Source organism: Pipistrellus hanaki (genome assembly GCF_964339955.1).
Source record: "Pipistrellus hanaki genome assembly, chromosome: 15".
NCBI classification, from domain to species: Eukaryota; Metazoa; Chordata; class Mammalia; order Chiroptera; family Vespertilionidae; genus Pipistrellus; species Pipistrellus hanaki.
This window is the reverse complement of record NC_140517.1, coordinates 17153303-17179560: the sequence shown is the minus strand read 5'-3', so window position 1 is coordinate 17179560 and position 26258 is coordinate 17153303. Positions and strand designations below refer to the sequence as shown.

Sequence of the window (26258 nt, the reverse complement as noted above, 5' to 3'; positions counted from 1 at the left end):
TAGGAAATTCTAAGTTTACATTTTTAAGGGTTTTAGAGGCAATTATTGAGGAAATGTGCTTTAGTAAGTACTGGCTGTAAATATATTTTGAGAATAATAGAATGCTTAATTACCCTTAATTTCAAAGAGAATGATAACTGACTAAGAATGAAGAGGAAACATGAAACAGATGCCTCTTTCATTGTATTACAAAGATAAAACGTACATGACTAAACAGTCCATTACAAAAAAAATTGAAATAAAAAGACATTGATCTTAGCCGAAACCGGTTTGGCTCAGTGGATAGAGAGTCGACCTGCGGACTGAAAGGTCCCAGGTTCGATTCCAGTCAAGGGCATGTAACCTTGGTTGCGGGCACATTCCCAGTAGGGGGTGTGAAAGAGGCAGCTGATCGATGATTCTCTCATCGATGTTTCTAACTCTTTATCCCTCTCTCTTCCTCTCTGTAAAAAAATCAAATCAAATAAAATTTTTTTAAAAGGACATTGATCTTAACATTAGTTAACACCAGACTGATGGTAACACATTTCATCAAAACATACCTGCATCTAATTTCTTCACTGTCCTAACGTGTTTCAGTATCTACCTAGCTCTACATGTTTTAAGTGATCCATTTAAAAGATAAACTTTTCTTTTGCGAAAGGAAATCATGTGGAAATCACCATTCATTCCGGTCAGCATCGCAGTTGCAGTAATACTGAGGATCAACGCAGTTCCCCTCCAGTCCACAAGCACATTTTTGAGGGTCAGGCAAAGAACCTCCCCAATATGTGTGTGTCTCGTTGGTTCTTCCAACCCACCAGCTCAGAGGGGTCCCGTCTGAAAGACAAATGCATGAAATGTGACATCTGCTTTACACCCCCTGCCTTCTGTCTCAGCATCATGCCTCTCCTTCCCAAGTCATTAAAAAATAAACAAATAAAAGGAGAAAGACAAAGATTGGCTTAACGCAGTGATAGTCAAAACATTGTAATTGATGGCATTTCCTGAAGAAAGCTTTTTAAAAAATATTTTATTCTTTAAACACAAATGATGGATATATTTTTCTTTGAGTAGAAAAGACACCAGCAATTCCTATTTAACTCAGGCATGATAACAAAAATGTATTGAAAGCAGTTCACATATGTAATTTTTTTGAAAATAATTTTTGAAACAAGTTGGCTTAAAAATATAAACCAGAGTCACTAACATGACAGAAACAAAACTGATTTGAGATAATAAAATGGCCATTTAAAACATTACAGAATGTTATAATATAAAGTCAGTGATTTTTTTTATTGCTGTTAATCCTCACCCATGGGTATTTTTATCATTTAATTTTTTAGAGAGAGTGGAATGGAGAGGAAGGGAGAAAGAGAAAGAAATATTGATGTGAGAGAGACACATCAATTGGTTGCTTCCTGCACGCGCCCGAACTGGCCAGGAATCCAGCCTGCAACAGAGGTGCATGTCCTTGACTGGAATCAAACCTGCAGTGGGCTAAAGTAATGGATTTATCTCAATATGTGTATTGGCTAAAATAGAGTAGCTGTTTATTAAACATTGGGCATGGTATGGCACTTCTCTGTCATGATTTAAGATTTATTTGGAAGTATGTATTTTTCTCTTTCATTTAATGGCTCGGCTATTTATTTGGAGACTACAGAATAACACTGAAAGATCTTTAGTGCCTGAAGCAAACACTACATTCAAAAATAAAGTTTTCCTTAACCGAATGCATTTCTTTCTATGATGAATGTTCAGCCATCAGCTCCTTCTCAGAGTTAAAACTAAACCTGATGTCAAGAAACTAGAGCAAAGAATAGACAGAAGAGTTATACAGGATTTTGAGAAAAGGAGGTAAAGCATGAGGACAATATCTCACTTAAAACGAGAGGGAGGAAATTGTAGTAACTGGAAAATCAAATCAGCATGAGAAGAATGTGAGATCAAATCAGTCAGCTATCCAAAAGTGCTTGATCCTTTTTATGTTGACTTTTAAATCTTTTAAGTTATCATCAGCCTTACTAAAAATCTGGAACTTTTACTAATTTCCCCTTTAGTTACAAATGCCAGTGCTCATTATAACTTACTGTTACAATAGGACCTTAGGACCTTACTAGTCCTGGCAACCTACTCCCAACATTACTATACATGAGATCGGGCAAGCCAAAAACAAGGAGTTAGCAAAAGCTTGTGTTGTGCATAAAGACATTATCAAGAATCTTCACTTTTAAAATTGCAAAATTAATTCATCATTAGAAGGTGAAACCTATTTAAAACATTTTCCAGAGATATTTCAATATGCTGCTTAAAGCACTATGTGTTCATGGATTAAAGAGGAAATAAATCATCATTCCTAAACAATGAGTAGTATTTTAACCTCTGACTTTTCTATCTTCCTTTATTTTTTTTAATTTATTTTTATTTTATTTTATTGATTTTACACAGAGAGGAATTGAGAGGGACAGAGAGTTAGAAACATCGATGAGAGGGAAACACCGACCAGCTGCCTCTTGCACACCCCCCACTGGGGATGTGCCCGCAACCAAGGTACATGCCCTTGACCGGAATCGAACCCGGGACCTTTCAGTCCACAGGCCGACGCTCTATCCACTGAGCCAAACCGGTCCCGGCTCTATCTTCCTTTATAAAGTAGAAATGACTAACTGTTGAGTGGTACCAAATACATTTGGTTCCATCCAAGACTTTTTAAAATGTCCCAAAGAATGTAAGTAAGTATAAGAACGAACTAAGAAAATGATATAAAATATCATGATCATGTTAGAACATTCCACTTCCCATAGCTAAAATCCCATGTGAGTTGTATGTTCACACGGATCGTCCTTCTAACGTGCAGAGTCGGTGGATCCACCGTCTACCTGATTCACCTGCAATGATGGCCCCATGATTACTCGACGCTGCCACAGCTTCCAACCTGAAACTGCAAATTTAACTTGTCTGGCACCATCTTCTTGTTTTCCCCTCTATATTTCTATAGTTGACCTCAAAATCCAAATTGTTCTGTCTTTTTAGTTTTTTCTCCTCAGATCCATTCATATGAATTCCAGGGTCATGGACCTGAGAAAATGTGTGTATGTAACAACTCTCCTCATCCCTTGTCCTACAGCATTCTAGACTTGACTCCTTTCTCCACCGGTGGCTCTCACGCCTGCCTGACACACCGGCCGTGCCGTGAGGGAGTGGGGGGCTTTTCTTCAGCTCTATGAGGCCCCCCTCACTTTGTGTGGTGCTTGCTCACTAACCCCTTGGAGCTATTGTTTTCTGATTCTGTGAGGTTGACTCATTGTGATTTGAATGGTTGTCTTTCCTTTAGTCTTTCTTTTAGTTAAGTCACTTAATTCATTTCATTCCATAGTATTCATTTACCCTTTTATAAGTGTGGTTCTCGTTCTCTTAAAATATACTTTCATATTTGCTTATCTATAATTTAGATTCTAAGATTAATATTTAACAGCAAGGAACAATCAGTGGCACATTAAGCTGCTATGTTGACTGTAATTGTGACATCATGGAGAATAGGGATCCAGAGGACCTTTCTCCATGCACTTTACATGTATTCTACACCCAGTCATCACCGCACCTGGGAGGCTGGTACTGCTGGCCACATTTCAGAGAAGAGAAAATTGAGAAAGTTTCTTCCATCCAAGTTCTATACCTAGTCAACAAGAGACTAGAAATTTGACACCAACGAAGTCGCTTCATTGGGCCGAGGTCTTAGAATCTTCTCTAACGTCTAAAGATGAAATACACCTGCTAGGATATTTCTGCCAGAAAACAGTGTCAGGGCATTGCATGAAGGCTGCATAAGCAAGCAGGTCCAGAATAGGCACGTCTGGTGTCCAGACAGAAAAGTCTGCATTGGACACACAGGGGACAGGACGGTACTGAGGTTTCTTAAACAGAAACATGTCGTGGTAGCAGCAGTGTTTCTTAAAGGTTAATATTTTTCATAATAATCAGGATTTTGGCCCTGCTAGCATGACTTAGTGGTTGAGCGTCAATGTATGAACCAGAAGGTCATGGTTTGATTCCTGTTCAGTGGAGATGCTGAATTGTGGGCTAATCCCCAGTTGGGGGGCATATAGGAGGCAGCCAGTCAACGATTCTTTCTCGTTATTGATGTTTCTATCTTTCCCTTTTCCTTACTCTCTGAAATCAATAAAAATATATTTTTAAAAAGATCAGGATTTTGGAATATACTCCAGATGGTTAGAAGGTATGAAAAGCCCAAACAGGGAGGCCAGTTGAAATCTCTCACAGTGGCTAAGAATTGGGTCGCAAAGAACTAGAGTAAAGCAGAACTGTAGGACCTAGATGTCCTCACATAATGAGATGCCCTAAAGGGAACAAACACAGACCTTGAAACAGAACTTAGGAGCGGACTGGTTATTAGAAGGAGCACACAAGGAAGAATCAAGATGGTCCTGCTGGAGCTACGAAAGAAACTGGGTTTGCAGTGTCTATTTTAATTTCCAATTATACCCAGAGGCTCACTGTCAACAGTCCATGAAAAAGAGTCACACAGAACAGTCACTTTCCGAAAAACGAAGTCCTATTTTTATTAGCTCTTTTCCACGATAAAACAAACTGCACGTGTCACTTGTCCTTTGGAAGGGTAAATACTGAACTGGCCAGCTTTCTGTGCAGTCATCAGATTAAGGCCAGGGGAGGACTCAAAGGCAATCAAGGCTTTGAACAAAGCTCGGTGTAAACTGACCTTGTTCTTTTCTCCGGGCTCAGAAACTCTGTGACTTCCAGACTGTGACATGGTTGCTGAATGTACAGGGAGATACCCTCTCAGCGGCGATATGCCACCGCCCCGGCAGAATCTGAGTCCTCAGGAACCGGTGCAGTAGAGTGCGCTGTGCAGGGTGTGTGTGGGGCAGAGGCCTCAGTTTACCCACCTTGCCTGTTTACAAGCCGCGACTTCTTGCAGTAGTAGGCCAGCTCCTGCTCGCAGTGCTCCGCCCGGGTGATGGTAGCCTGGAGTTGCTCCAGGCTGGCCGTGTACTCAAAAGACCCAGCGTACGGGTTCTCCGGGTGAGCGTTTCTCACTCTTGTTAACTCCGAGCCATTGTGCTGGATGACGGTCCATGCAGTTTCTTGGGTGCAGAAATGGGGGAAGAAAGAGAGGAGACCATCACTAGTCTGCAAAAGTTAAAATAAATAAAGAAAATCAAAATCACCTTTTATCTAAGTCAAATTGCTCTAGTCATAAACCTCTCTGCGAGGCAGAATCAACACAAATGGATTCTTGAAATGTAATAAAAAATCTATAAATTATGGTCTTTGAATTATAGTAAAGTGATCCTATTCCCTGAAATGTATACAATTGCAATGGATTTGCAGTGTTTTTGTTGTCATATAATTTAGCCAGACAATATTTATGGTAAAAAAAAATATATTAAATTTCTCTGGTGTGTTTCATTTAATCAAATCTGGTGTTCTATTTTTTAAAGATGCATCATTTTATTTTACTACAGGAAAGAAAAAATACTACCTATTATATTATAATTGTAAAACATTATAGAGTGTTGATACACCCAGAATTCAGAGATCTTACAATGTGAAAAAAAAGCAAGCACACCTCAGAATTTGTAAAATATTTTGAATTAGACAATGTAACCAATGAATTTTGTAGCCTTTAAAAATTATTCATGTTACCTGCAAAAAAAAAAAAAAAAAAAGTCAAAATGTTATGGCTTGATATATATCTCTCCTCAGACAGCATGCAATTATGAGTTCATGTCTATTTTGTTGTAAGTCAAGTTTGACATATTCATTTGGTATCATGTGATCTGCATCATTATGCAATGCAACAGGAAGTTACTCTTTTGACCTGAGCACAACTGATTCAGCAGCAGCGGCTCTGCTAACACAACAAATAGTAGAGCTATCACTATTAACACCAGGCAAAGTCCGCAAACACTTGCATCATACTGATTAGCAGAAGTGTTTAGAGGAAATAAAATCCCTCCATTGTTTATAACAGAATTTAGGCATAATATATCTATCCTTCGACTTTTCCAGCAAGACTTCATATTACAGTCACTGTGATATATGTGGGCATAAGAACAGATTAATCAAAAGTTCTCTGATTTAATAGGTAAGAAACAGATTGGAAGTTGTCAAAACCCTGGTATGTATGTGCTGTTAAGTCGCATATCTTCCTGTACTCAGAGAATTGTCCAAATTAGAGAAAAGCAGTAGGTAGCATTCACTGCCCTCCCCCACCTTTTTCACTAACATATTCATATTCACATGGTTCAACATCAAACCAAGATAAGGAAGTATACTTTGAGAAATTTCACCCCCAGCCCTCCCCTAGTCATCAGAAGCTTGAACGGAGGAGCCTGCTAATTAAATGACATTGGACACAAATTTGACAGCCTTCCTGCCATGTATGTGTGGATCATTATTTTCCCCTGAAACTGTTGCTTTTGCTTCTGCCTTGCGCCTCAGCTCACCAGCGAGCTTCCTCAGTAGAACACTTCCGTTGAGGAGGACAGGCTGTGTGAGCTAATGAAGTTAACTATGGAGGGCCTGGCAGCACAGTGAGGGGCAGGCTTGGCAGGGCTCTGTGCCCCTAAGGAAGTCAGGGGAAACCTGAGCCTCTGGCTCCAAATTTGGAAAATACAGTCGCAGTGGGGTGGGTCTGGAGTTCTATAATTTTAACGAGGCAAATCGGCCAGCCTCGCCTCTGCTGGACTCCGCTTTTATTGTTCAGCAGAACGATTCATCTTGTCTCGTGGTAAATCAAAGGCGCACAGGAAGAAGCTCGGCTGTGCTGAGCCCCTGCCCAGGGGCCGGGACAGTAAACCTGCCTGAAACCTTTGTGGCTGAGCCTGTGGGTCACAATGAGAAGGACTTCCCCACAGTTTAGCGCTGGGTCACAATTAACACATGATTCCAAAGGCCTTTCAAGCTGCTGAGGCCTCAGCACAAGACAACCCTTAAAGAGCAGCTCCTAACTGTGTTTCCTTTAGAGTTCTCTAATTTCAACATTGTGATCGTTCCTGTACGAGGCTTTAGTTTCTAATAAAAAGTGCTACAACGCAGAAAGTCACCCAAACAATCTAGATTTCCAGGGCGTGGCAGAGACAATGAACTCATCACAATGGATTCCTAGAGAGGAGCTGCCCGGCGGTCATGTTCCCCCTCTTTACTAACAGGGGAACCCCTCGGAGCTATTAATTTACAGCCTCCTTACTGCCCTTTCAGACATGAGTGTGTGATCTGATGTTTCCACATACACCTATTGAGAAATTACAACTGTAAGAGACATCAATCCAGTCACAACTTGAGATTCAGTACTTTGTGACTTATCGTGTTGGTCCTTTTGCCTGGGCTGTGAGCTATAAGGGAAGAGCAGTAGTTTCTGATTTGCTAACCACACAGTCTTCAGGATGCAGCACCGGGGCTTGGCACAACACGCAGGAGAAGACATTGAAAAAAATGAGGAAATAAATGACGAATGAGAAAAAAAATGACGAATGAGGAAATAAATGACGAATGAGGAAAAAAATGACGAATGAATAAAAACAATGCATTGTCTAAACTGGAGAACAGCCTTCCCAGTGGCCTGATCTGATTCTATGGTGGCTCTGAGACCTCCATTGCCCTTTAGGTTCTATTGAAGCATCCATCTTGTATGAAAACTGCTGTCTGAAATTTTAACCCTCCTATTTGGCTTCTGTGGATTTAACCTTCCCCAGACAAGGTCATCAGGGCTGGCGCCAGACCAGGACTCTCTGGTTGAGGTCTCAAGGCCCCCAGTACACACTGGCTCTTTAATTAAGAACTTGCAAAAGGGGGCCAGAAATACTCCATATTTGGGAGACAAAGAGGGTAGGATCATATAAATAGGAAGAATTCCTGCATGTTGGGGCCCAGAATTTGAGATACATTTTCCTCTGGGCCCGCGCGTAATAAATGTAACTCCATCTCTCTAAGTATTGTTCTTCTTGGGTTTTCTGTAATACTATGACTAACCTGTAGGGAAACTGAGAACTCCAAAATAACGTGAAGCCCGAAGTTGTGAAGGGTATGAAATGTTATGCGAGTTACCCTGCCCCATATGCAAATTATGTCTATCTATGTTTATCTATCTATATATGGATTTAGTTAATGGCGATAAAGACATAGATATATACTGACAGACACAGGAGTTCTCTGGATCCGGGGCCTTTTGCTCGCAAAGCGTTAGCAGCATCCATTCTTGACACCCCAATTTTCCATGAGCCCACACAATGAGTGCCAGATGCCCCTGCATGTGTTAAAGTTGCACGAGAGGGGAACCCCAAAATTCTGGGACGTGAAGCTCACAGAGGATGGCTGGCGCCTCTGCTCCCCTCCATGAGGTGAGGGTGGAGGGGCACGAGGCCCTGTGTTTGTGTCACTCTCAGGATGGAAGCCAAGGCTGCCGCTGGAGAGAAGCCTTAAAATCTCTCCAGAGAAATTCACTAACTTCCAAGCCATGGGAACATTTCGTTATCCTCTAACCCAGGCAGACAGATTATTTTTCTTAGAAAGCAACTTTCCTCACACATAGTTCTTGTCTACAGACTAGGAAACTCTACCCGGTGGAGATGTTCCGATGGCTGCCCGCAGAAGCCAGTTTTGTCTCCATTTGCACATTCATTTCCCTCTTCCTGATAAGTACCTGTGTGTCTGTTCTCTGGAGTTCCCGTTTTAAATGGCTGTAACATCTTACCGGTTTCCTCACTGGTGACGTGTTACACAAAATCTTTATAAAATGTGTACACAGATAATCATTTAATAAATAAATTAATTAATTAAATAAAATTCTGAGCAATCTATGTAAAAAGTAGAGTGAAGAAAATAAAAATCATGTGGTCTCAAAAAAAATTTAAAAAAAGTAAAATGTGTGTGTGGTTTTTTTTTTTTTTTTTTTTTAGCTTTTATTTTCTGTCTAAGAGTCATGGTTTTATTTCATTTTTTTTAAGTATCCTTTACCCACTGCAAAGAGAGTTGTTGAGCTACGGAGACACAGAGAAATGAGTCAGAAGAGGTAGGCGAAATAGGCAGAAAATCTATTAACTTTAATACATGCACTAAAAAAAAAAAAAATTGGAAAGGCAGTTTGGGTCCACTGGTGTCTCTCCCTGAGGAGAGTTCCAATAATATAAATTGTATGTAAAGCAACTGAATAATTAAGAGCTTGATTTATCTCGGGCTGGCTGCTATTTTTCAGCGTGATAACAGTGTGCAGGGAAAACATGCTGTTTAAGCAACACGGTTGCAGGGCGCGTGTTCCTTCACGCTAATGACTGGGGGTGATGGATGCGGTGCGGACCCCAGAGCAGGTAGGCAGCCCTGCGCCCGGGAGAGCGGGCGAGGGGGCAGGAAAACACACCGGAGCAAACTGGTGTCAGCGGGGCTGCCTCCGAGTCATCGAGTCATCGGAGTTAGTGATTAACTCTCGAAGCTATGAAGAAGGCCTTTCTGATGGAAATCCCTGAAGGAAAAATAAGGTCGTTATGAGGACTGTGCCATCCAGCTCTCTCACTGGGGGGGCTTGGGAGCCTGTATCTCACAGTCACCCTGGAATCTTGTTAATGAAGCAGCGACCCACACCTCGGTCTGAACTTCCTGACTCGGTGAAACTAAAGCCAGGAGGATCGGGAGCAGTGCAGCGGGCAAGGGTGACGGCAAGCCACCAAACTGTCATTTTCACAAAAGTGGGAAAGCCACTGCTCTAGCCCTCATCATGTTTTCCCCATGGAAACAACTATCTGCATACAATGTTTGATTGATGAGGAACTTCTTGAATATTAAACTATTTCATTATTTCATTTTAGATAAAGCAGCGGCTTTGGTGGAGGAAATAAAATGGCCCCTTTATTTCTATAGTGTCAGACGCTTGGATTCCTATTGGCCTGGCCAATTATTTTAAAATTATAGTTAGAATACTCTGTTTGGAAAGATTTTTTTTTTTTTTTAATGGAATGTATTGGGGTGACACGGGTTAACAAAATGATACAGGTTTCAGGTGCACAATTCCACAGCCCATCATCTACCTGCTGTGTTGTGTGTTCACCACCACAAGTTAAGGAAAGAATTTTCCGGCTTTAGCATAGTTTAGGGAAGTGTTCATACAAAAGAGATTTTCTGTATTTTTTTTTTTAAGTTGTAATGGTTAAAGGTATTAAGAAGTGAGCCACCCGTGGAGCACCCTCACCTGACTATTCTGTCACCATAACTTCGAACTCTCTGGTCTTCAAAACTGTGAGAAAGAAATTTCTATTGTTTACTAGAGGCCCGGTGCATGAAATTCGTTAACAGGTAGGGTCCCTAGGCCTGGCCAGCGATCAGGGTCAATCAGGGGCCGTCTGGCTGCCTGCCAGGGCTTTCCTTTGTTCTATGCTATCCCCTGGTGGTCAGCACATGTCATAGTGAGCGATCAAACTCTGGGTCTCCCAGTCAAACTCTGGAGGGGACACTTTGCATATTAGCCTTATATACATATAGATATATAGATAGCTCCCCAGTTTGGAACTGTGTTAGAGCAGCCAGAACTGGCCACAACAGACAGAGACCCCAGTGTTTGTCAGAGTAAATAGAAGCCACCTGTTTGCATTACATGAAAAAAGTCTGTAGACACATTCTAGAGTAATATCCCTCCAAATTGTTTCCCAGGTTTCACCTCCATCTTCAGTTTTTAGATCCACACATTAATACAAAGGAACTGTGGCCCCCATGCTCAACGGCCTTCTCCGTGTCTCATCTGGACGTGTGACAGGATCTCAAACTCAAATGTGTGGCCCTGAGCTCCCGAGTTTCCCCTTAAACTTGGTCTGACTACATCCCAAATTATGGCAACTCCAATGTGGGGTTGTTTTCCACTTCTTCTGTGTTGCCAGTCTTCACACGTACAAAGAGAAAATGGAACCTCCTTCCCTCATCTGCCTCCATCACCTGCTCTTGCCTGTATCCCTGCATTCCTTGAACTGTCTCCAAACATAGGAGCAATTATAATCCTATTAAAGGAAATCGCCATTGCTTAAAACTCTCCAGTTTCTCATCTCATTCAGAGTAAGATTGGAGACCTTACAAAATTGTCTGGACCCCATGATTCTTCTCCTCTTGCTCCGCCCAACCTGGTTCTTCTACTCTCCTCCTTGACACTTGATCACTCGCCATACTCCAGCCATGGGGGACTCGCTGGTTTCTGAACCTGCCTGGTACCATCACCCCTCTCAGGACTCACAGGTTGCTCTCTCCACCACCTGAAAGACTCTTCCCCCCAGATATTCACCACCTGGTTTTAAGTAGGAAATACACCTTTCCAAAACCTTCAATTTAACATGGCCTTTTTCCGTTTGTCTTCCTCCACAAAGCTCTAACTTCCTGACACAGCATTATCCAAAGTAAATTTTCTGAAATATCGAAGTCGGTGGTTATTGAGCAGTTAAAACGTGACCAGTGAGGTAGGGGAACTGACATTTATTGTGATCTTAGTTTAATGAATTAATTTCAAGTTGTAAAATTTATTTTGATTCATTTTGTTACATTAATTTTAATTAAGTTTGAATCTAAATAGGCACTTGTTTACTAATGGCTACTCTACTGGACAAGAGGCCCAGTGCATAAAATTCGTACAAGAGCAGGCCTTCCTTCCCCCTGGCTGCTGGCACTGGCTTCCCTCTGGCACCAGGGACCCGGCTGCCCTCCGGCAGCTGGCAGGCACTTGGGGCCCAGGCTTTCCTCACAATCTCTGCTTCATCTGGAAGGTCATCTGGTCTAATTAGCATTCATTATTATAGATAGCCCACTTCATCTAGATTCCATAACTCTGAGTTCGATGAAAAATGAATCAAGACTCTTTTTAAAACTTTAGACACAATTTCCCCAGCACCACTGGTTGTAAGGGGATCTTGATCCCTTCCATTTGGCCTGCTAATCCATGTGACAATCACACTCTACATTACTTAGCACCTCAGTATAATGTCTTCATATCTGGCAGAGTTGAGCTCTTCAACTTTATTCTTCAAAATTAATTTGAATCCTCTATTTCCTTCAAATCTGTTGATAGATTTTAGAAACTGCTTGCTCGTTTTCACCTAAACACTTACAGAACCAGTAAACAAACACCCTGCTGGAATTTTAATGTAGGTTTGCACAGAATCAATGATTACTTGGGAAAAATTGATATTTATACCACATTAAGTTTCTAATCAATAAAAATTATATATATATATTTCTCCATCTATTTAGGATTTTAGTTGATCTCAAGATCATTTCATACTTATCTATGTAGAAGCCTTCACATCTTTTATTAGATTTATTACCATGTATTCAAGATTTGTATGCTATTAAAAATAAATCTAAAATTTCATGTTCTAATTGCTTATTGCTGGTGTGCAGAAATCAATTTTTATATTACTGATATCCAATAATCATTCTAAATTTTAGTAGTTTACCTGTAGATTGTCTAGACTAGTCTCAATACATAACCTGGTCATCTTAGCTCTTCCTTTCTAGCATTTCTTTCATTCATTTTACCTGCTTTATTGCACTGACTAGGACCTCCAATTCAGTGAAGAACAGTGATAACATCTGGCATCCTTGTGTGAATACTGGTAACAGGGTAAAGCTTTCAGCATTTCACCATAAACTGTGTTATATGCTGTAGGGATTTTTGTGGGTAGTCTTAAGAAATTAAGGAAATTTCCTTCTATTGGTAATTTATTTTCTTTTTTATCATGAACAGATGTTGAATTTAATGAAATATATTTCCATGACCATTCTTATTTTAGTATTAGAGGCCCGGTACACGAGATTCATTCAGGCATGGGAGGAGTGGAGGGAGAAGAGGGAGAGTGTCCCCTCAGTCCAGCCTGCACCCTCTCACAGTCTGGGACCCCTCGGGGTATGTCCGCCTGCTGGCCATCAGTCAGAAACCCTCTCGCAGCCCGGGGCTGTCACAGTCTGGGACCCCTTGCTCCTTACCACCTGTTTGCAGTGGAGGCAGGAGAGACTCCCACCACCGCCTCTGCACTCTCCAGCTGTGAGCCTGACTTCTTGTGGGAGTGCACTGACCACCAGGGGTCAGCTCCTGCATTGAGTGTCTTCCCCCTAGTGGTCAGTGCATGTCATAGCAACCAGTCTGCAGTTGGGTCAATTTGCATATTACCCTTTTATTATAATATATAGGATGCGTAAGTAAGGAATTCAAGAATAAACTTCAAGAAAAAGTAAATATTTTTCAAGGCTTTTACATGCCTCAATTTTCTCAGAGAATAAAGTCTACCCTTTTTGTTTTGGGACTTAATGAAATACATTTATTACTAGATGTTCTATACACACACCGCATCCACAGAAAATAATGACAACATTTTAAATCATTATTATTAAACTATTTTTAAATATTTATGTTCGTTCTCTTGACCAACATACAATTTCAATCAAATTGCAAATTAGGTCAACTTTCTACTTACTTCATTTTAATTTTATGTTTAAAGCATTCATGAAAATATTACCATTAAATGAAAGCTGATTGACTCACCAGTCATATTGCAATAGAGAAGAAATGGTTCTAAGGGACCACTTCCATCTGAGTCTATATAGTAAAACCCTGAAGTATTTCCTCTGTGCTTATATGCTTCACATGACTGCTCATAGATAGCTGTAAAAAAAAATGGATCATAAATGGAATAGAATGGTAAGTATATTACTGACCCGAAGAAAAGGTAAAACGTGCTTTAAAACAAAATTCATTCTTTTTTAAAAGAACTGGTATGGATTAAAGCAGGTTAGATAGAAAAAAAGGAGAATGAGGCTGTATTTTATGGCAATTTTTATCACTAAAGGAATATGAGGATACTCAGTCAAAATGAAAATTCAGTTTATTTTTACATTAGGTAGAGCACAAAAGGGAAAGTAGTTGTCTTAAATGTTAAGACACTTGTAAGTATAATTTTAGACATCCATCTAAATGGATCTTTCAGCATCCATAAGAACCTAATATCTGAAGTACTACAATAGTGTAATCTCCTTAAATCATCTGCTGATAGCCACAGCAATAGAAAAGTTTTAAATAATGTTGCAACTATTCTCCTTTCTCACAGAAAATTATCTATAGGTAAAATCCTATTTTATAATACAAATATAATTTGTAAAGCTCCTCATCAATAATTTAAGCAATAATTTAAAAAAGAAACTTTCTCTATAATACTCTGTAATGATAAATCAAGATAATTAAAATTCAAAGCAGAAGAAATACTTCTATGAAATATGTCCCCAAGTGGATGCAATGTATTTTGATCCATAATAGGATGTTTTTCTTTATACAATTATATAGTTTCCATGTACAAGGTTTGATATTATCACCTGTACATATCGCACAATTTCACTGAAAACTTGGCCAAATGTACTGATAATTTCCATCAAGCTTCTTATTCTGTGAAATGAGAAATAAATCATCCCCTGAATGTCCTTCCCTGATCTATTTTAAATTTTTGAAAATTATGTTAATGAGTTTTAGGCAATATGAAATGATGTAACTAATTTGCTCAGTGTTACAAAATTTTAGATAATCATGCAAAATTACTTCTCCATTCCTCCACAGTCTGATGGCTTTATTTTTTCCTATTATATATTACACAGACGAAAATAGAAGCATGGATTGCTTTCCAGTCACATTTTCTAGTAAGAAGTTTTAAAAAACTATCCCTTCCCCTCCTTCTACTCATGCTAAAGACAGTGATGGCTTCACAATAACCAGTAAACAACTTGTCATCCTGGCCCTATTTCTCAGAATGGTTATTAGCAAAAAAACAAAACAAAACAAAACAAAAAACCCACTAAAAACCACAAAAAAAACAAGCCTTCATTTAGACTACTTGCTCAAGAACCTAATAACTCAATAACTCAATAATTGAGTCAAATTTGGGGCCACAGATAAAAATATCTTATTTATCATCTGGCTTTTATTCTCAGAGCTGCTTGGGTTTGAATTTAAATTCAGTCACTGATGCCCAGCTGGTGTGGCTCAGTTGTTGAGTGTCAACCTATGAGGCAGGAGGTCACAGTTCGATTCCTGTTCAAGGCATATGCCTGGTTTATAAGCTTGATCCCCAATAGGAGGTGTGCAGGAGGCAGCTGATCAATGATTCTCTCTCATTGTTGATGTTTTTATCTCTTTCTCTTTGAAATATTACAAAAAAAAGGATAAATTCAGTCACTGATAACAAGTAAAGACAAATAATGAGTCCATCAAAATACATTCAATTGGCTTTCTGTGTTGATTAGTTACTACCACGGGATGATGGAGGATATGAAAATTAACACAGACTGTCCCTTCACTAGCTGGGTGAGTTGAGTGGGGAATTTTGGCCTCTGGCTCCAGTGAGATGTGACTTCAGGGACAGCAAGCATTCTTCATGATCTTAGATCTCAGAAAGCCTAGGTAAGGTGATGCCTAGGAACGACCCAGCTGCAGCCCTGAACACGACCTCTGAGCATTCCCTTGCAGAGCCCCCAAGGCTGGAAGCCCCCAGCTTCTGATCTCAACTCTGGCAGGAGTCCAAAATAGAGCCCAGTGAAGAGACCAAGACAGGTGAGGCTGGTGACTGTGAATAACGTCCTTGGGTCTTCTCATCATATGTATAAAAAAACTGGATGACAAAATGGCATGAGTCTTGCAACACACACAAACGTTCCATCAGAACAAATGCATGGCTTACGATACAGGAAGAGAGCATTGGTTGTGATCCCAGGCAGGAGTTCACATCCCCGCTGTGGCTCACCTCTTTAAGATGCCTCAGGTAAGGTGATAATCTCTCCTGGTCGCCTCAGGAGTAAATTAGGGATAATAACAGTACCCACTTATTAAGGTGGCAATCAGAATGAAATGATTTAAGACAACTAGAAATCAACTCGATGCTAAAACTCGGATGTGTGCTTTCCAATACAAGGTTGCACATACATGGGCATGTATACACATAGCAATGACAAGAGAGATGGAAGGAGGAAATCAGAACAGAGGCAAGAAGAGATGTGTCCGGCTTACAGTTGTGGCAGGTGGCTCCCGTGTAACCCGTGTTGGCACAGTTGCAATGAAAGGTGTTCCAGGACTGGGAGCACTCCCCACCGTGCTCACAGTAGTTGGGCAAACACCTAAAAGAAGGCGCAGACACAGTCACTATTTTTCACTCTGAGATGCAGAACACTGATCACAGGTCCATGGTCCTGTGAAAGGAGAATGTGAACCGTAACATGAAAAGCAAATTTAACATGACTCATGGTTACACTGTCTGTCATGAAAGCACTTTCACCCCAGAACTCAACCTTAGATCAATGAATTCATCAGATTTCAACCAATTATCGAGCAGTTGTGGCTACTTACTTTTCAACATGTCTTTCTCTATCCCAGCCCTTTCTTTCCACCTAAGTGACATTATAACCAATTCAATATGTTGCCAGAAATATCAACAGCTTATGTAAAATAACATTTAATCATGCTGACGTACTACATTGGTTATTTAAAGGAAAAAAAAAAAGAGAGAGAGAGAAGGAAGTAGGAGGGAGGGACATCGTTACTCACTTGTGTCTACATTTGGGAATGTGGAAGGTATATGGTATATATAGGCAGATTCCAAACACTGTGTTAGGGGCTCCCAGGATATTTAAATGTTCAAGAGAAATACAGGCATACGTAGAAGCATTGCACAGACTGTCAAACCACAGAGGGAAGGTGGGGGAGAAAGTGTGGGTGGGTAGAGATCAACCAAAGATCTTGTATGCATATATGCATAACCCATGGACACAGACAAAAGGGTGGTAAAGGCCTGGGGTGGGGAGTGGGGGTGGAATGGGAGAGGTAAAATGTGGGGGGCGGGGGGGGCATGTAATACTCTCACAATAAACATTTTTTTAAAAGAAAGAAAGACAGTCTCGCTCAACATCTATCAAATACCCTGTGACTTACTGCTCGAGGCAGTTCACTTTCAAAATTAGATACTAATGACATTCCTTTAATGACACCCTCTCTTTGTGAAGCTGAACCTTTAGTAGTTGCTAAAAAATAAGAATCACATGAAATCAATATTGAACAAGGAGTGAAAGTGGCAGTGTCTGATCTGATCCCAGGCTTTGAAAAGCTGTACAGTACCCAACAGTAAACATGTGCAATTACCAAGTAACCCACTGTTTTCAATTAGACACTTAATTAAAAAGAAAAATACTAAAATATATATGTATATAAGTGACTTCTTCAAAGAATTAATAAATTGTTAGAACAGAAACACTTATGAAGTTGTTTGGACCCAAAATGCTTTTTAAGTGAAAGCAGTAGGTATATCTTTTGGCTTAGGATACAGTGAAAAAAATTACTGAATGATGCATTGTGTCCAAGACTTTAAATGTTCTCATTCATCCCATGTTTAAAAAATAAATTAGTCACAAAACCTGCCAAGAATGTATTTATGATAGCATTTCTGCCATCTCCTTTATTAAAACTGAGGGTGCGAACTTCAGGTTTTGCTTATAGGATTTTTTCAACTTCAACTGAAAATAACATATTGATTATTCTTGATAAAAAGTATATATCCAATGTATAGAAATCAATTCAGGAAACACTAGAAAAGAAATATCATTTACAATCTAAATGCATAAAAATTATCACCGTAAACATACATGTTATGTGTTTGTGTACATATATGCATTATTTATGTGTATGTATATGTGTGTATAATCATAACATTCATGTTATTTTACAACCTGCCTTCCAAAAATTCAAAAATAATGAGTATTTTCCTTGCCAATTAAGTTTACATATATTTTATCATTTTTATAGATTCATGGGAATCATTCAAAGAATGTTTTGCTCTGTATTTAATATCTTAAGCATTTCAAGTCAGTAACAACCGAGAACAGAGACATTTTTGAAAATTAGAACAATAACAATCCTAGCTGGTCATCAGAAGAGGACAAAGCAATCTATTACTTAACAGACATCAAATCATATCTAAAAGTTGGCAGTTGCCAAGCTAAATTTCTAAAGAATGAATCTTTAATTATTGTTACGCATGTGTTATTTCTAATTGATCTGCTACTGAAAGATTCAGATCCATTTTCCTTGAATGTTAGTCAGACGCTACTTTTCACATTTTTTAACTACAAAGTGAAACCCTGGATTGTGGATTTTATTTCAATTCATCGAATATAGTAGTTCTGTTTGACTACTACTTGTAATTTATAGCAAATCACATTGTTTAGTGAAGTACTATTTCTCAGTAAAAGTCCTAAATAATTGTGTTGCCCACTTTTCTCCTCACCAATCATCCCAATTCAAAGTAAAACAACCCACCAACCCATTTTCTTCTGAAACTGAAGTGATGCGTACAGTTTTGGCTTACCCTGATTCCCTATCCCAATAAAAATTTCAAAACACTCTGATACAATGTAAAACATGGCTAGAAATGATGATATTGAAGTAAAAATCTATACAGTTTGATCACATTTAGGAAAATTGAATAGGTAGGTGCCTATGGGTCCTACAATAATTGTAACCTGAATTCAATGTTGGCCTTCCTCAATCAGCAGTTATTCTTAAAAACATGATGTCAAAATAGACCTAATTCTTTTGTTTAAGAAGTGCTTTAGGTCCAAGCAATTTAGTTAGTATGTATTCCCTAACAACTGTCACCTGCTGCTTCAGCCCACTTGTGTTTCTGCCAAGATAGGAGGACATGGTCATGGGGACATGGCTGCAGCGCCCTCTGCAGTTCTGTCCTCACCCCTCGATCATTCCCTCCCAGAATCCCTAAGCTTAGGGCCACTCCACTGCATTTCTACAGAGGACAAGGCGAGGGTTTGTGGACAAGAGTGGGTGTGTTTATGTGTGAAGACGTGTGGTGTGTGTGTGTGTGTGTGTGTGTGTGTGTGTGTGTGTATGTGTGTGTGTATGTGCAGTAAGTGCGGGAATTATCTTATGAGTTTATAAGTGAGTGTGTAAAGATTGTGTGTGCAAGAGATAGTGTACTTGTATATGAGTGTGTGTGTATATGGGTTAATGTGTGAGGAGCTATGTGAATGTTTGTATAAGGAGCATGTGGACATAAGGGTTGTGTTGTGCAGGGTAGAGAGCTTTGGGATATGTATGTGATGAGCACATGTGTGTATGTGTGTGACAGACTGTATAATATGGGCATGAGCAAATATTTATTGCATGTACACCATTATGCATAGATTTGATCCAACTTAGTTACAGTAAAAAAAAAAAAGCAACATTGCTTTAATTCCTGCCAAATTGTTAAATATATTTTAATGTTCCTGTTTTTCACTGCAATTTATTAAACCATTAAATTTTGCATTTATTATACATCAACTACACATTAACCACGATGCATGTTAATGGGCACCGAGGCGGGTGTACGGCCTGGCAGGTAGACGATTCAGAGGGACTTTCCCAGAACCAGAGGCTCAGAGTTGATGCTGGGCTCTGCCTCCCAGACATGCCATCTTAGCCAACCTCTCTGAGCATCTTTGCCCATATTTGTAAGAAATAAATACAATTAAGGACAGGTTATAAGGGTTTTTTTGTTTTTTGTTTTTTTAAAAAAATATATTTTATTGATATTTCTCAGAGAGGAGGAAGGGAGAGAGATAGCTAGAAACGTCGAGGAGAGAGAAACATCGACCAGCTGCCTCCTGCACACCCCCTACTGGGGATGTGCCCGCAACCAATGTACATGCCCTTGACCGGAATCGAACCTGGGACCCTTCAGTCCGCAGACCGACGCTCTACCACTGAGCCAAACCGGCTTCGGCAGGTTATAAGGGTTTTTATGAGGATTGATTTAAATACATATTAGTTAATTTAAAATTAATTTTAGAACACAGTCATTGCACAATCTCACACATACGTACACATTCATAAAGTTACTGACATACCCAAAAGCTCCTTATATCCTTACACAAATACCCACACAATCTTCACACATTACCCTATACACATACACACACACCAGCACACATTCACACAGGTCCACACCATCCATACACACTCACACACTGTTGTAAGGTCATTTCCATACACATTCCCATACCCTTTATGCACATATACTTTCTTTATACATAGACCTTCACACACATACAAATTTATATACTAATTCAGGGAGAAGTTATGTTAAACACATATAAATTTATAAAATTGAGACTTAGTTTTGAATTGAATAAAATACTCACAGATATATATAATACTCCTTCAAGTAACTGTAGATGCATTTATGATAAATGAATACATATTAATATAAACAATTACTGGAATATAAATATAAATAGCTTTTATATCCTGCATTTTGTTTTCTATTGTGTGTGCATGTGAAGGTAATTATGCAAAATATTTGTATTAACAATGAATGGCTGGCAATGAGGATATGAATGATTTTATTGACTTCATTACACCTTGTATTTTGCAATTTAAAAAAATAATCATGTCTTGCATTCACTGTTTCCAAACATTTATTCTTATTTCTCATCTCAACTGCTCCTCAGAGATATTTAAAGACTTAGAATCTAGATGCCTGTTTGAAAAATACTGGAAAATATCTCTGACACTTTGCCAAATTACTTTTCTTTCTCCCGTATCCCTTTCCCATTTCTCCCTTTCCTATTTCAATAAAACTTCTAAAATAATAAATAAATAGTAATTCATGTTAAGTGCTTAGCGTAGAGCTAGTATACAGATTTATTTGTAAAAGACTCTATTTAATAATGCTTTGGAAGCTATGTCAATAGTTATAGCACGTGAGACCAAAATAAATGACTATAATCAGCCCTCTGTATCTAACAGTTCTGCATCTGTGGATTCAACCAACAGGCATGGAAAATATTCGAGGGTATGAGGGAGTTACCTTGTTGCTGACATGTACTAGGTAGTCAGTTAGGCCTACAATAATTGCATCTGTATTGAACATGTATAGACTTTCCTTCTTGTCATCATTCCCTAAATTATACAGTATACCAGCTATTTTACATAGCATTTACATAGTATTAGCTGTTATAAGTAGTGCAGAGATGATTTAAAGCATCGGGGAGGACTGCGTAGGTTATATACAAACACCATGCCATTGTACACAAAGAACTCAAGTATCCACAGATTTTGTACCTGCAGAGGAATTAAAGGATGGTTATACAGACATATAAATATAAGCATCCTTTAGTATCCGTGGGAGGACTGGTTCTAATACCTCTTCAGGTACAAAATGAGTATAAGAGAATGACACATTTGGGAATTTAAAAGGTATACGAATGTAAAAGTTACTTTTATGTTTGCTATTTTTTCTAACATTGCTAGGGTTCCCCTGATCCTAATGTATTTCTAAAAAAAAAAAAAAAAAAAAAAAAAAAAAAAAAGCATAGTCAAGACCGCTGCATAATTTGCTATTTCTGAAGTCCCTTTAAGGTATGATATTGAAATCATATATTTTATAATTATATTCTGATTCCGAGTTTGACCTCCAGAAAGCAGGCAACTGGGGTTCAGGTATAAATGGCAGATCCGGAGCCACCACCCAGGAGAAGCATGGATCTGCTTGTACCCAAAGAAATGTCTGCAGGCTGAGCTGGTCGACATGACTATCATTCGTGGGTGGTGATCAAACCTACCACTGGTCCCTGATGGCTGTTACCCATTAGAGGTGGGGTCTCCCTGACTGTGTGTGAGCCCCACCTCCAGGGAACAGATCCAGGGAGCCTTGCTCTATGCTTCCTCAAAATTGGGATTAAGGGTTCAGAGCTGATGTGGTTGTAACTATGCAAAAGCTCACTTTCATTTAATCCCCGAATCAAGCCAGTTGAAGTTCCTTGTATAAATTCTCCCTTTACATATCACCTTGCATTATAGAAAGACTTTTTTTTTCTACAAACTGGGTTAAATAACTAAATGTGTATTCATGGAAAAGAAATGGTACCCTTCTAATGCATTGTTAAATAAGAGTATAATTATTCTTATAGACATAACAATATGTGTTGGTGTTCAAAACAGGACCAATAGACATTGATAGACTAAATGGCCTGTCAGATAGAAATAGATGACTGTTTGTGTTGATAAAATGTTTCATACAAATAAAAAGTTATTTTTAAAATTCGGAATTTCTTCAAAATTTATACTGCACACTACTACAGGATAAGGGCTAGGTTTCTCACATGGTTTAATTCTTTTAAATGTCAATGGTCATGACATTCCATTGAACTCAGTCACTACAGTTAGCAGCCTTACTATTAAAGCATGACTGAAAAGATTATTTGGGTAAGGTTGAACATGCCTGAAGATATTTTAAAATTATAAGCCAAGTCATAATTCAAAAGCTGCTTATCCTCTGCAATTAATTCCCAAATCTTGCACCACCATGCCCTGTACTGGAGTCCTGTTGAAACTACTGGGTTAGCCTTACACCTTGATCTACACTCCAGCTCCAGACTTTTCTGTGGGACGGGTTTCTTTTCAGATTCCCTGCAGAGAAGATAGTAATGAGTTTTTGGAGGTGCATGAGGAGCATAGCAACCACTTCCGTTTCTCTGCCTGTGAAAACACTCCTCAGCTGCCAGGGAGCAAGCGGCAGGTTAAAACTGGCCAAACAGGTCTCCGATTTATTGGTACCAGATGCTCAGAATGATTATGAGGGTGTCTTAATCTATTGAGTTTAATGTTATGTCTTCATTCAGTTATAGCCACCTAAAATTATAGCAGCATCAACATTATCTTTTGTGAGCTGGTAGCATGTGTCCTTGCAAACAACATGGTCACATGTTTTCTATCTAAGCTTTATCATCACAAATATGAAGTATAAACCTAAAAGTTTATTTTTTTTCTTATTTCTGATGTGAACATAATAATCTATTCCCCATGGAAAAGGTGATGGTGAACAAGAGGAGAGAACAAAATGTCTGTTTTTTATATAAATTTTAATCTGCCACCAAACAATTGGACAGATAAGCACAAGGGTGAGAGGGTCTTACCTGTCTGTGATGCCACAGGAGTCTATCTGAAGGTCACTGAAGTTGCCCAGGGTCCCCTGCTGAACCGAAATCAGATCCACCACTTTGTTGCTGATGGAAATGCGTCTCATGCATCCCTGAAATCCACCGAGGGGATTTTTACATTTGGATCCAAAGCTGTTGTCAGGACAACCTGATAAGCGCAAAACAAAGTAAAACCGAGATATACCACTATGAGTAAAAATTCAGTGTCATAGATCACTTCTTTAAAAAATAAAACAGGCATTTGATTATTTTATTAAAAGAGGGAGAAAAGCCCATTGCAGTTATCATTAGTTTGATCTCAATTACAAATTTCAATTCATACAATGCACTTCTCTTTATTATCATAGGATTCATAGGAAATGACTATTGTTATAATAATTATGTGCAAGAATACCGACTTGATTCAAATTTTAAAATTATGCATATATTAGCTCCAGAATACGTTAGTCAGCAGTATTAAATTGTCTGTAATTTTAAGACAGGAACTTAGCCTTCTGGAACACAAAAAGAGTGGAAAGAATGAAAATGTGCACTGTAGAAAGAAAGATAAATACATCAATAATAGTGAAATACCTTTGCATTTAAAGCTACCTATTTGGAAAAGAAGTTATATTCACTTAAAATACCAAAAAATAATTAAATGCTTTATTTTAATGTGCATACAAGAGCCAAATATACATGCATTTTAATAAACCATAACGGCTTAATGTCAAAAACTTTTCACAACTGGATTTTATTTATTCTTTGCCTCAAAAAAAAATGTTCTTTTATACTGATTTTTTCCTAACAGTTACCTAAGACCTGTTCCTAATTATTTAAATAATAAAGAACTATAATACTGACCATTATTGTCTGGAATTTAATGATGTTCTAAGTGTTTGTCTACCCAAGTGAAATAAATAATTTTATGGAGTATGACCACATATATTATACTTACGCATCTTTCATTAATCTTTCTTTGTTGTTATGGTTGTTAACCACTGTTACAATTTCAAAGAATAAGAAATGAATCAGCAACTTCCTAATTCGGTACAATCCAAGCTAGTTTCCTACCTGGAAATGTACAGCATCACTAAATATTTCGACTGAGGATACTTACCCTTATTGCTTTGTTTTCCTAACGAAATGCGATTATATGGCAATTCAAGGCCAGATTCATATTCAAAACTGTTATCAGACACATTGAAATGTTATATTTTAACCAATGGAGACAGTGAAGTTTCAAATGTAATTGATCAAGGAAAGGTAATGAAAGCTCTTCTGAGTATCAATTTATAGTGCCTACCACTGTATTTTCAGTGTTTAAATCACCTCTGTGGTGTAGGATATGGTTACCATACCTCTATATGTTTTCTCGATGACTTATTAAGCAATTAAGGATGTGAAAATAAAAACGGTGAGGATAATAGTTCAATAATATTTGGGGCAACCACTCTATGCCAGGAATATAAACAGCTCTGCTAATCTCCTCTTCTCCAGGTGGTGTTTCCTGACACATTTCAAACTATTTCAGGATAAAATAAATTACGCAACATGCCTGTGGGAAACAAAACTAAGCAAACTTGCAGTCACAAGGGGAGGTCATGGAACTTTACAGCAAGCACACCCTCTTATCACAGGGCCTTTTATATTCCACGCCACAGTGTTTAATGGCGAGAGAGGCTAAGAACAAAGAAAGGTTCAAGGCAGGTTCGTCTCATTATTCTGTAATAACAGGTATCACAAGTTCACGTAATGCAGCAGCCGAGAGAAGTGTAGCACCGAACCCGTCTGAAACGAAAGTTCTAAACTCTGAAGATTTCTGGGGAATACTTAATGCCGCGTTAATGGATGGATCCATTAGTAGAGGCAGTCAGCAGGTGAAAGCCCCTCTGAGGGTGACAGATAAATTATCACTGAATGTCACTGTGCCAGAGTGACATGTCGGGTTTGACTTCCTGGTGATGCAGCGAGTTCAGCGGGTGGATAACGTTTGATCTGCACAAGCAGGAACGTGTGAATTCTGCACACGGTTTGGTATCTCTAGCGTGTGCCATTCAGTGTATTAGTCAAGAGCACAAAGAGTGCATAGGGGGATATGCAGAAATTAATCTGGAGAACCCAGATTTAAAACTGAGCATTTATAAATGATAAAAGCTGGCCACGATGCAGTCTGACTTTTTGAAAAGCATGCATTTATTTGAGGGGGGAGTAGAACAGAGTCAAAAATGACAGGCAGATAGTAGAGGTTGGCATGCTGTACATCAAGTGCTGCAAGTTCAGGAGCCACCCCCTCTCCCAAAGTGACAGTGGCTCCGGGACAGACAGAGAATGGAGCTGCACCCAGGCTGCCTGAGCGACTGCTCCTCCACAGTGGGGTGCTGGTCCGACCATTTGCTGATAAGAGAATTGTAAGCCTGCCATTGAATTTAAAGACAAGCAAGGGAGTACTGATGGGACATGTGTCAGAACATGGGATATTTATTTACTTGAAGATAAACTGGCTGAAGAATGAACTACCTAAGAAAAACCTTCCATCTACGGAAGACGGCCTAATGATAAAGGGAACCTTCATCTTCACAGACCAGAAGGTTTTCTGGGTGAACGTCCCTCACAGTCTTCCCTGGGGTTCCCAGGACTCAGCGTTTAGTGCCAAACCTGGGGAGGTCTGGTCACCCCACTGCCAGTACCATCAGGCAGTCAGGGCCCTGTGCCTGTCCTGGACTTCCGGGGACCTCATGTAGCCTTCATCCAACCATGCTTCTGCTCGTGGCCCCAAGAGGCCTCACTAAGTAAGGCGATGTGCCTACTCAGACCCTTCTCCTCACTGCCCAGTCCACATCCAGAATTCCCAGCCCCAAAGCCCTAAGCGGTTTCCCAGAGGAATGGACCGCCTCCAGCAAGTCCTGAAGGCACCAGGCCGGGGGGAGGAGGCCCACAGCAGAAGCCCTCGTTCCCTGCCCTGGAATTCCATGGAGCCCTGGCCTTGGCAGGGGATGTATTTAGTGACTGGGACTTCATGCCAGGATCAAACATATGCCGGTACTGAAGGGAACCGATTGAGAAGATGAATGAATAAACAGAGATACCTAAGTAAACTTAAGATGGGTGATCTTTTTAAAGTGCCAAAGTTAGAATTCTACTATGGAAGATCCCACAGTCATTGTTCAAAAATTCAGAAACATCTTAGATGTCAAATCATGAAGATCAGGAGGGAAAGAGTAAACCCCAAATTTAAGACATGAAGGGATAGGATCCTGGAAGGA

The 26258-nt window shown here is 39.3% G+C and overlaps 1 protein-coding gene across 2 annotated transcripts in view; it reads right to left on the bottom strand.

Moving 5' to 3' along the window:
- Positions 1-26258, bottom strand: part of CNTNAP4 (contactin associated protein family member 4) — a 235965-nt gene that overhangs the window by 55055 nt on the left and 154652 nt on the right. For both annotated transcript variants that reach the window (XM_084860693.1, XM_084860692.1), the window contains exons 10-14: positions 22990-23161; positions 16037-16143; positions 13532-13651; positions 4908-5105; positions 663-819 (exon numbers count right to left, since the gene is read on the bottom strand). In XM_084860693.1, coding sequence (XP_084716819.1) covers positions 663-819; positions 4908-5105; positions 13532-13651; positions 16037-16143; positions 22990-23161 — 754 coding nt within the window. The remainder of the gene's footprint in view (positions 1-662; positions 820-4907; positions 5106-13531; positions 13652-16036; positions 16144-22989; positions 23162-26258) is intronic.